At 46.7% G+C, this 12,259-nt stretch overlaps 3 protein-coding genes across 7 annotated transcripts in view; 2 read left to right on the top strand and 1 right to left on the bottom strand.

The window, feature by feature from the left end:
* LOC120917756 (cyclic nucleotide-gated cation channel beta-1-like) overlaps nt 1-6,882 on the top strand; it is a 37,827-nt gene extending 30,945 nt beyond the window's left edge. For all 4 annotated transcript variants that reach the window (XM_040329261.1, XM_040329262.1, XM_040329259.1 and 1 more), the window contains exons 19-21: nt 2,985-3,132; nt 5,663-5,695; nt 6,801-6,882. In XM_040329261.1, the coding sequence (XP_040185195.1) occupies nt 2,985-3,132; nt 5,663-5,695; nt 6,801-6,852 (233 nt within the window). In that variant the 3' untranslated portion in view covers nt 6,853-6,882. The remainder of the gene's footprint in view (nt 1-2,984; nt 3,133-5,662; nt 5,696-6,800) is intronic.
* The window catches only part of USB1 (U6 snRNA biogenesis phosphodiesterase 1), a 92,345-nt gene extending 80,517 nt beyond the window's left edge, over nt 1-11,828 (bottom strand). Inside the window, exon 1 of one of the 2 annotated variants that reach the window (XM_040329265.1) lies at nt 11,738-11,828. The gene's annotated coding sequence lies outside the window, so the exon portion shown is untranslated. Of the gene's footprint in view, nt 1-8,940; nt 9,031-11,737 lie in introns of those variants that run through there. The other variant, XM_040329267.1, reaches the window with a different exon arrangement.
* LOC120916834 (cyclic nucleotide-gated cation channel beta-1-like) overlaps nt 10,777-12,259 on the top strand; it is a 15,147-nt gene continuing 13,664 nt past the window's right edge. The window contains exon 1 of the mRNA XM_040327777.1: nt 10,777-10,959. Coding sequence (XP_040183711.1) covers nt 10,777-10,959 — 183 coding nt within the window. The remainder of the gene's footprint in view (nt 10,960-12,259) is intronic.

Raw genomic sequence — 12,259 nt, 5'->3', positions numbered from 1 at the left:
GGGACAAGGCTTCCATACTCATATTTAGGGGGACAAGGCTTCCATACTCATATTTAGGGGGGCAAGGCTTTCACGCTCATATTTAGGGGGGCAAGGCTTTCACGCTCATATTTAGGGGGGCAAGACTTTCACGCTCATATTTAGGGGGGCAAGGTTTTACACACATATTTAGGGGGACAAGGTTTTCAGGCTCATATTTAGGGGGACAAGGCTTTCACACTCATATTTAGGTGGACAAGGCTTCCATACTCATATAGGTGGATAAGGCTTTCATACTCATATTTAAGTGGACAAGGCTTTCACACTCATATTTAGGGGGACAAGGCTTCCATACTCATATTTAAGTGGACAAGGGTTCCATACTCATATTTAAGTGGACAAGGCTTCCATACTCATATTTAAGTGGACAAGGCTTCCATACTCATATTTAAGTGGACAAGGCTTCCATACTCATATTTAAGTGGACAAGGCTTCCATACTCATATTTAAGTGGACAAGGCTTCCATACTCATATTTAAGTGGACAAGGCTTCCATACTCATATTTAAGTGGACAAGGCTTCCATACTCATATTTAAGTGGACAAGGCTTCCATACTCATATTTAAGTGGACAAGGCTTCCATACTCATATTTAAGTGGACAAGGCTTCCATACTCATATTTAAGTGGACAAGGCTTCCATACTCATATTTAGGTGGACAAGGCTTCCATACTCATATTTAAGTGGACAAGGCTTCCATGCTCATATTTAAGTGGACAAGGCTTTCACGCTCATATTTAGGGGGACAAGGCTTCCATACTCATATTTAGGGGGACAAGGCTTCCATACTCATATTTAGGGGGACAAGGCTTCCATACTCATATTTAGGGGGACAAGGCTTCCATACTCATATTTAGGGGGACAAGGCTTCCACGCTCATATTTAGGGGGACAAGGCTTTAACGCTCATATTTAGGGGGGACAAGGCTTTTACGCTCAACGTAACGAATCACAGCACAGTCATTGGACACAAGAGGCGGGATGTACGATTTCTCCAATCACAAGCAGGGGGCGGGGGATTGTGCTCCTCCAGGCATCCCCGGCCAGGACAAGTAATGTCAGTGAGTAAAGTGGTGATGTTTTTCAGCCTTCTTTGGGGCCATCAGATCGGCCCAGGGGGTGGCTGTGTCAGTTTTATTCCGGGACACTGTATTGTCCTGGCATGAAGGTACCCGGGACAAACCTGCAAAATGCGGGACTGTCCCGGGCAATCCGGGACACGTGGTCACCCTAGGCCCAGGAGGTGGGAGCAGAGGAGGCACATTTTCGAAGGTGTAGATTGATAAAGCCAGTGCTGCTTTTTCGCTGCGCCCTAAGGTTAGGTGGGGTGTAGGCGTGGTTGGGGGGCCCCCCCATCAGGTGGGCTGTATGGGGTCCCATGATTTCTAACAGTGGCCCTGCGCATGGTACGGGAGAGTTGAAGGAGTTACGAGGTCAGCGCTTAGTGCACGGTGGAACCTTATTCTGTCACTGGGAGTGAGGTGGCAGAGGAAAGCTGGACTGGTGGAGCGGGAGCGGTGTCTCCCTCTAAATTCTACATTCTGTAGGACAAGGTGTGCAGAGAAATGGGAAAGAGTGTTTCACAGCACCCCATACTCATTCACATGGAGGAGGCGGGACCCGGGGGCCCCCTTTCTTAAAGAGGGCTTCCATATCCCGATAAGCCCCCCTGCCCGCAGAACCCCACAACCACTAATTTTGGCGTGGGGTTCCCCTTCAAGACTCAAAAGGGCCTGGTATGAATCAGGAGGGCAACCCACGCCATTTTTTTTATAAATTTGGCGTGAGGTTTCATCCATACCAGAAGCAAAAGGAATTGTTTTGCATGGTCAAAGAACAAGTTGTGATCATCTCAAAGTCAGACCTTGTTCATTGAAATCGCATGGAAGTCAGACAACGTCTCACGACAAAGTCGGAACGGAAGTTGTGCGACTTCCATTTTAGATCAGTACTAACATAGCCTTATAGCCAGATTCACGTAGGCGGGCGCAACGTTAGGCAGGCGTAGCGTATGGCATATACGCTACGCCGCCGTAAGTTAGAGAGGCAAGTGCTGTATTCACAAAGCACTTGCCTCCTAAGTTACGGCGGCGTATCGTAAATGGGCCGGCCTAAGCGCGCCTAATTCAAATGTGGAACAGGGGGTTTTATGTAAATGACTGGTGACCCGACGTGATTGACGTTTTTAACAAACGGCGCATGCGCCGTCCGTGGACATATCCCAGTGTGCATTGCTCCAAAGTACGCCGTTTCGACGTGAACGTAAATTACGTCAAGCACGATTCGCGTACGTCTTACGCAAACGACGTAAAAAGATAGGCCTGGTCCGACGTCCATACCTTGCATGGGATGCGCCACCTAGGGAGCAGCTTTATCTTTACGCCGGCGTATCTCTAACGTAAACGGCGTAACTAATTGCGACGGGCGTGAATCGGCGTATCTAGTCATTTGCATACTCTACGCCGAACTCAACGGATACGCCACCTAGCGGCCAGCGAGAATATGCACCCTAAGATACGACGGCGTAGGAGACTTACGCCGCTCGTATCTTAGCCTAATTTAAGCATATCTGGTTTCCAGAATACGCTTAAAATTTGCGACGGCGTAGATTCAGAGTTACGACGGCGTATCTACTGATACGCCGACGTAAACCTATCTGAATCCACCTATTAATGTTGACTTTCACATGAACGCAGCCCGCCAGGTCTCAGGCATTGGTGAGCACGCCACATGCAGGGACAGTAGGCCCCGCCCACACATGAAGGTAACGCATAACAAGCAATTAACAGTCATATTTCAGTGAAGTGGGGAAAGAGAAATTTAGTCGGTTACTATTGGTAACTGCAATCTTCTACCTACCCTCGCCCACTCAATATGTCTTTACAGTGAGTGCATGGTGTGCAGTGTCTAGTACATGGAGCGCTAACCCTACTCTCTGATCTTACAGCCATAGAGGAGTTGGTGGACCGGAGTGTGGTGACGGAAGAAATTGAGTCTCACCTGGAGTCAGAGGCCACAAAAGAAGTGACCATGGAGGAGGATGGGATAAGCCTGACCATTCCAGTTGCCATGCCGAAAGTGGAGGAGGGCCGAGGGTGAGGATGGAGCATATAATTCCACCCCACTGGGGACATCTTCTGTACAACACATATTTCTGGAGACAATGGGCCAGATTCAGATAGATTAGCAGATCTTTAGATCCGCGTAATCTATCTGATTTTCGATCCGCCGGTCCAATTTTGCAAGGCAAGTGCATGATTCACCAAGCACTTACCTCGAAAATTGCACCGTCGGATCGTAACTCCCCCAGCGGAATTCAAATTCCGCGGCTAGGGGGAGTGTACAATTTAAATCAGGCGCGTTCCCGCGCCGATTTAACTGCGCATGCGTCACCGGCGAAATTTGCCAGTGCGCATGCTCCAAATGACGTCGCTAGGACGTCAATGTTTTCGGCGGCTACGTAAATTCCGGCCATCCGTATTCCCGATCGACTTACGCGAACGACGTAAAAATTTGAATCTCGGCGTGGGAACGACGGCCATACTTAATAGCTACCCCTCATATAGCAGGGGTAACTATCCGCCGGAAAAAGCCGAACGCAAACGACGTTAAAAAAAAAGCGACGGGCGGGCATTCGGACTTGAATCGGCGGTTCTCCTCATTTGCATATCCGACGCGTAAAAAAACGCAACGACACCTAGCGGGCCAGCGGGAGATTGCAGCCTAAGATCCGACTGGTGTAAGGCACTTACACCAGTGGGATCTAAGGGAGATCTATGCGGAACTGATTCTTATGAATCAGTCGCATAGATCCGACCGTCGGATCTCAGAGATACGACGGCGGATCAAGAGATACGACGGCGGATCAGGAGATCCGCCGTCGTATCTCTTTGTGAATCTGGCCCCACTGTCAGGGATCCGTCAAACCACAATTCTCAACAAAAATGCAGGGTTTTCAGGAAAATTCATTGCTGGTGGAATAATGGTTCTTTGCAGGGCCGCCAGCACCCCTGTACCGGGCACCATCAGTTCAAAAGGGGGGGGGCACCTGCTGAGCATGAGGGCCAACTGTACGGTCTCATTGCAGACACCAATCCTCTTCTGTCTCCCACTGCACGCTGCCAGATTCTCCTTCTCTCCCTGCCACCGGCTGCACTGCAAGGGATTGGTTCTAGCGCATGCGCCCCTTCTATCTGCTCTCTGGGCCCCCTGTGTGCCAATTTCCCTTGCAGCATTGCCGGCTTCCCTTTTCTCCCGCTGGCACACAGAGGGATGTCATTTACTGGTCCCTTAGTTTCCTGAATGAATACAGTGTGCGATCAGTACCAATCACTCATGTATCCATTCATCACTGAAGCATAGTCAAGTATGTTTACTATGCTTCCGTATGTGAATGAGCTGGGTGCTTCCTATTTATTCATCTGTGCAGCCGAGGTTGTAAAGAAAGCAGCCCTGGTTCCTCTGGGTGTTTAGAGGTTGGTCTTTACATGGATCCTGAGGGCTCTCCTTTCGGTTTATTGCTTTCCTTTTTTGCATTTTTTATTCTATTATAAAAAAAAAAATACACAAAAATAAGAAAGAAACACAAACACACTGCAAAGCATTATGGAAAGGGTTTGAGGGTAAATTAAATGACCATTTGAAGGAAAATCAGTCATTTTTCAGCAAAATTTATTTCACTAAATTAGCCATAATCATAAGAAGGCAGAAAAAAAAAAATGTAGACGAACATCTGAGGACTCCTAAGAGACAGCCGTACCTGACACCCACACAGACTATGGTCCAGATTCCCAGAGAGCAAGGCGCACATTACGCGTGGGTTTCGAAGGTGCACGCCGACGTAGGTGGAAGTGGGCGTGACCCCATGCAAATGATGGGCCGAGCACCAGACAGGTACGTATCACGAACTGCGCATGCGCCGTGACATGGACGCATGCACAGCACCCCCCTGCGCCTGCTCACAACCACGCCGGCACAACTGCCTAAGCTACGTCGGATCACCGCGTACGCCGTGAACATAACGTACGCTCAGCCAGACACACGTCCAACGCACAATACGCCGGCTTGTGTTCCCTGGTGCAGACCTGTTGCCGGGTTGCACCTCTTTCATGGGGAATAACTTTACGCCGGACGTACAACTTACGCGCATCTCGCGTAGCATGCGCCGGGCACACGCACGTTCTTGAATCGGCGTATTTCCCTCATTTGCATGTTTGAATGGCTAATCAATGGGAGCAGCACCATGCGCCCAGCCCATATGTGCGCCCACCCTACGCCGGCGTGTACAAGCTACATCGGTGGGGTGTAGCGTGTTTTTAGGCGCATGTTGGTTTGTGGGTCTGCCGCACACATACGCCGGCGCACATTTGCACCTACGTCAGCGTAGCGTGTTATACGTCGGCGTAAGTGCTTTGTGAATCTGGGCCTATGTATCTGCACCTACCCCTGCACACCCCAGGCAGAAACAAAGCTACCATGCATTGTAAGGGCAGAGATCCACACAGGTGTATCCATACACTAGACACAACGTCCCAGAAATCCACGTATGACAAAGGATCCCAAACGTCATCAGATTTGCAAATGTGACAACTTTTACTGCGCCTCACAAATGTCATTTACTTACAGGGTGGACAGAGAAGTCATCGAGTGCGACAATGAGTAAGTGAATATAGCTCCGACATACACCAGGGTGCTGTACAAAGAACACTGAGCCAGTCACATCACCAGAGAAGCTTGCACTCTAATGTCCTTTCACAATCACACGCTATTATTATTATAAAACATTTATAAAGCTCTGACATATACCGTAGTGCTGTACAGAGAACACTGAACCCCACACATCAGTTTCTGCACCAGCCAAGTTTACACACCAATGTCCCCCCACCAGGGGGGTACAGGCAGTACACCTGTAAGGGGCCCGGAGGTCCCCGGGGGCCCGGACGGCAACCCCCCCCCCCTTTTTTTTATATATATATAAAAAAAATTTATTAAAGGGCCCAGGAGGCCCCCGGACGGCAACCCCCCCTTTTTTTTCTATCCATCCATCCATCTATAATTATATATATATATATATATATATATATATATATATATATAAATATATATATATATATATATATATATATATATATTATATATATATATATATATATATATATTTTTTTTTATTAAAGGTCCAGAGGGCCCCGATGGCAAGCCCCCCCCCCCTTTTTTTTCTATCTATCTATTTTTTTAATTTTTTTTTTAAAGGGCCCAGAGGTCCACAGGGCCCCGGATGGCAACCCCCCTTTCTTTCTATCATCTATCTATCTATATTTTTTTTTTTAAAGGGCCCAGAGGTCCACAGGGCCCCGGATGGCAACCCCCCCCCCTTTCTATCTATCTATCTATCTTTTTTTTTTTAAAGGGCCCAGAGGTCCACAGGGCCCCCGGATGGCAACCCCCCCCCCTTTTTTTTTTGTTCGTCAGCACCCAAAGCCCCCCGACGTCACATGGCACCCCCCCGCTTCTCTGCTCCAGGGGGCGCATGCCTGAAGCTGTGTAAGGGGCCCCATAATTCCTGATGGCGGCCCTGCCCCCACAGCCACACATTATTAATTTTATTATACATTTATATAGCTCTGACATATACCACAGTGCTGTACAGAGAACACCGAGCCAGGCACAGCGTCAGACAGCTTACACTCTAATGTCTCCCCCCCCCCACACACAGTCCACATACTATTATTACATTGGGCAGTAATAGAATATTCTGTCTCCTCAGCCGTCTGTCTTGGATTCTGGAGGAAGATGAAGATGAAGATGAATCAGAGTAAGATAAAATACAGAGGATGTGTGCTATGTGGAGTTAGGCTGACCATACACTATGCAATCTGATTGTACAAACGCCTTCAGATCTAGTACAAGGACATACTCGTTTGGATTGAAACGGAATGCATTGCTTAGGGTTATCCCCATATACTGTACAAAAGGAGATTGTATAGAGATTGTATACCATATGATCAGCCTTATACAGAGATGAGTGGAAGATGTTATACAGAGAATTTTTGGATTATTTTATTTAATTTTTAATTTTATTGGATTATTTGTTTTTTGGATAATTTGGGGCTATAAAGAGATGACAAGGGGTAGGTTTTTGGTATTATAATATTGGGGGTATATAAAGAGCATTGGAATTGTTTGGAGGTATGTAGAGAATATTAAGGGGTATACAGAGAATATTGGGGTGTAACTGGGGTATATAGAGAAATATGTGGGGTATATATTTGTTATATAATATTAGGGTATATAAAGAATATTTGAGGCTTTATATAGAATATTTGGTGGTACATATAAATTATATGGATATATTATTGGGGGTACATAGAAAACATTTGGGGTATATAGACAATATTTGGTGGTACATATAAATTATGGTATATGGATATATTATTGGGGGTACATTGAGAATATTTGGGGGTTCATATAAATTATATGGGATATATTATGGGGGTACATAGAAAATATTTGGGGTATATAGAGAATATTGGGATAAATCATTGGGGGTATATAGAGAATATTTGGATATTATGGGTTTATATAGAATATCTTTTGGGTATATCATTAGGGGTATATAGAGAATATTGGAATATTTGGGTGTATATATACATTTTGGGGGATAATAGATATTATTTGGGGTGTATTTATTGGGGGGTAGATAGAAAATATTTGGGGTGTAATATTATATTGGTGGTATATAAAGAATATTTTGGGTATATATTGATTATTGGGTGTAAATTATGGGGTATAGAGAGAGAGAGAGAATATTTTGGTTATATATAGATTATAGTAAATATATAAAGCATATTTGGGGTGTATTATTGGTGGTAGACAATATTTGGGGTGTAATATTATATTGGTGGTATATAAAGAATATTTTGGGGTATATAATCGATTATTGGGTGTAAATTAGGGTTGTCCAGATACCGATACAGTATCGTATCGGGACCGATACCGAGTATTTGCGGGAGTACTCGCGCAAATACCCCCGATACCTAAATAGAATACTTTCCCCCCCCCTTTCCCCCCCCCCCCCGCTGCCGCCGCATCGCGCCGCCGCCTCGAGGGACATGGCTAGAGGGGCATTGCTGCATATGTGAGGGACATGGCTAGAGGGGCATTGCTGCATATGTGAGGGACATGGCTGCATATGTGAGGGACATGGCTAGAGGGACATGGCTGCATATGTGGGGGACATGGCTGCATATGGGGGGGACATGGTTGCATTTGGGGACACATTTAAAAAAAGTATCGGTATTCGGTATCGGCGGACTACTTGAAAAAAAGTATCGGTACTTGTACTCGGTCCTAAAAAAGTGGTATCGGGACAACCCTAGTGTAAATTATGGGGGTATAGAAATAATAATTAGGTTATTTTTAGATTATAGTAGGTATATAAATAACATTTAAGGTATATAGAGAATATTGAATGAATATATATATATATATAGTTTTTATTATTATTTATTATTGGATTTATATATGGTGGGAATATTTAGGGTATGTAGATCATTTTGAGGTATATAGAGAATATTGGGAGTATATAAAGATGATTGGTGTTATATAGACAATATTGCAATAGTGAGAGTATATATAGATTGGGAAAATATTATGGGGGGGGGGGGTATATAGAGAATATTGGGGAATACAGACATTATTGAAATATATGGAGTACACAGGAGGTTATCGGCGATCTATATACAGATTTGAAAGAACGATCTTTCTTATTGCAGGTTGCAGATGTCGTGTTATCACAGTGACAGCGAGGAAGAGACGAAGATGACGCAGTAAGTTATGATAATGATGCAGTGACGTACTGCCCCCCCATGATGGTCTCTTAGCAACCATCGCTCTTCCATAGTTACCTGTCGGCTTCTCTTAGTAACGCTCCCCAAGCTGGCACATCTCTCAGGCAGAGAGGATCAGGTTACACACAAGTGGATTAGCAGTGAATGATCTGATGGGACTCAGCGCCTGCCAATATGAGATCGAAGGGTCCATCACCAGTAGGTTCCCCTCTGTCCTCCCCCCCAGCTATCGACTTAATCTTGGGTTCCCCTCTGTTCTCCCCCAGCTATAGACATACTATGGGGTCCCCTCTGTCCCTCCCCCCAATTATAGACCTAATATGGGTTCCCCATTGTCCTCCCCCATCTACTGGCTTATTATAGGGTCCCCTCGGTCTTCCCCATCTACAGACATAATATAGGGTGCCCTCTGTACTCACCCAGCTATAGACGCAATATAGGGTCCCTCTGTACTCACCCAGCTATAGACGTAATATAGGGTGCCCTCTGTACTCACCCAGCTATAGACGCAATATAGGGTCCCCTCTGTACTCACCCAGCTATAGACGTAATATAGGGTCCCCTCTGTACTCACCCAGCTATAGATGTAATATAGGGTCCCCTCTGTACTCACCCAGCTATAGACGTAATATAGGGTCCCCTCTGTATCACCCAGCTATAGACATAATATAGGATCCCCTCTGTCTCCCCCCAGCTATAGACATAATATAGGGTCCCCTCTGTACTCACCCAGCTATAGACGTAATATAGGGTCCCCTCTGTACTCACCCAGCTATAGACGTAATATAGGGTCCCCTCTGTACTCACCCAGCTATAGACGTAATAAAGGGTCCCCTCTGTACTCACCCAGCTATAGACGTAATATAGGGTCCCCTCTGTACTCACCCAGCTATAGACGTAATAAAGGGTCCCTCTGTACTCACCAGCTATAGATGTAATATAGGGTCCCCTCCTGTACTCACCCAGCTATAGATGTAATATAGGGTCCCTCTGTACTCACCCAGCTATAGACGTAATATAGGGTCCTCTCTGTATCACCCAGCTATAGAGTAATATAGGGTCCCCTCTGTATCACCCAGCTATAGACGTAATATAGGGTCCCCTCTGTACTCCACCAGCTATAGACGTAATATAGGGTCCCCTCTGTACTCACCCAGCTATAGACGCAATATAGGGTCCCCTCTGTACTCACCCAGCTATAGACGTAATATAGGGTCCTCTCTGTATCACCCAGCTATAGACGTAATATAGGGTCCCCTCTGTATCACCCAGCTATAGACGTAATATAGGGTCCCCTCTGTACTCACCCAGCTATAGACGTAATATAGGGTCCCCTCTGTACTCACCCAGCTATAGACGTAATATAGGGTCCCCTCTGTACTCACCCAGCTATAGACGTAATATAGGGTCCCCTCTGTACTCACCCAGCTATAGACGTAATATAGGGTCCCCTCTGTATCACCCAGCTATAGACGTAATATAGGGTCCTCTCTGTACTCACCCAGCTATAGACGTAATATAGGGTCCTCTCTGTATCACCCAGCTATAGACGTAATATAGGGTCCCCTCTGTACTCACCCAGCTGAAGATGTAATATAGGGTCCCCTCTGTACTCACCTAGCTATAGACGTAATATAGGGTCCCCTCTGTATCACCTAGCTATAGACGTAATATAGGGTCCCCTCTGTACTCCCATCCCAGTTATAGCTCAATTATGAGGCTCTCTCTGTCCCTCCCCCCAATTATAGACCTATTATGGGGTTTCCTTCACCCAGCTGTTATTGAGTTCCAATCTGTAGACCAATTTTGGGGCCCCCCCTTTGTAGAAGCGAAAAAGTCAAAAGTTTTGGATGGTGTGTACGCCCAGGTTCACATTGAGGGCGAGTTTGGAAAATGTGCGAACTGAACGCGCACGATTTCAAACCAGGAATGCAGTCCGTCCTCGGGGGGCGATTTGACAGATATCTACGCTGGTTCATGTACACAGATGTCTATTCAAATCGCCCCCCAAAGTCGCCAAAAGTTGTAGAGGAACTGCTTTTGGGAATTAGTGCAGTTGCCGGTGATGACTTGTCGGTATGGTTCCTCTATCGAGATGGTTCCTGTAAGGACTGCGCAGGCGCAATCCTTGCCAACGGAAATCTCCGAACCTCAGCCGGCATCCAGGCTCATTCCTTAACATCCCCCGTGGATTGGAGGATGTTAAAAAAAGAGCCAGGAGGCTGAGCGAGGACTAAGGATGAGCTCCGGCGTGTTCGCATAGAACACGTGCAGAGCCCGCCAGGAAGTCGGCACCCGCGCTGCGCTAATCACAGCCAGGCAGACATTGTCCGATGCTTGGCTGCAGAGATTGGGAAATGTCTGGCCTGGCTGTGATTAGCGCAGCGCGGGTGCCGACTTCCTGGCGGGCTCTGCACGTGTTCTATGCGAACACACCGGAGCTCATCCTTAGCGAGGACGTGAGGCCGACTGGCCACTTACCTCAAATTCCACGTCGTCCTGGAGGTTCGGTGATATCCGTCGGCTACGATTGCGCCTGCGCAGTCCTTACAGGAACCACCTCGATTCCCGGAACCATATTGTCAGATCACCGGCAATAGCCGTCAATTTGACATGTCACAACGGGCCCATGTGAACATGGGCTACAGGCCATTAGTGTGCTGGCTCTGTATTTGATTTTCCTGGCTGATACTTCCCAGTATCTAATGGATCCCCCTATGGTGGATGGAATGCTTTGAGGGCAGAATAAAGACACCTATATGGACAACTTTGAAGTGTGACTTCACTTATGACAATCCCCCCGGGTGATCTATGTACATTGCAGAATATGATTGAACTTGTTGCAGATTCCTACCTTTGTTTCTGATCTGATCTCTGTTCCATCATGTCCTGTTCCCTGTATGGCCAGGTCCATTCATTAACCATCTGGTGAAATCTCAGGCCTCTGATGTGGGATCGGCATCCCTTTAGCAGTGGTTAACCCTTTAGAGGTTTCTTAGCAAAACCCCTTTCTTACAAAATTCCTATTGCAATGAATTTATGGACTGCTTTATTAAAGACAGGAGAGAGGGCTTGATCTGCTCCTCTTCCTCCCCTCCTACCCCTCTGTGTCTGCCCACACTCCAATCCCTAGCGCTGTGTCTCAGAAAAGGAAAGGGGGGCAGAAATTGAAAGTCCAGTAGCCCCAGATACATCTGGATGGGAGGTGCTGACTGCCAAGGTGTGGGTGGGCTCACCATCCCTGTCTGTGACTGAAGTCTCCCCCCTTCTCTCTCCTGCCTCTGAGTGAGTAAATCAGGGTTCTCAGAGCACCCCTTACATCAGAGTTCCCTTTTACACCAGAGGCCACAGTGTTCCCCCTTACATCAGAGTCCTC

Source organism: Rana temporaria, chromosome 11 (assembly GCF_905171775.1).
Source record: "Rana temporaria chromosome 11, aRanTem1.1, whole genome shotgun sequence".
Taxonomy (NCBI): Eukaryota; Metazoa; Chordata; class Amphibia; order Anura; family Ranidae; genus Rana; species Rana temporaria.
Note: the sequence above shows the minus strand (reverse complement) of the source record. Positions and strands in the feature narration are given on the sequence as shown.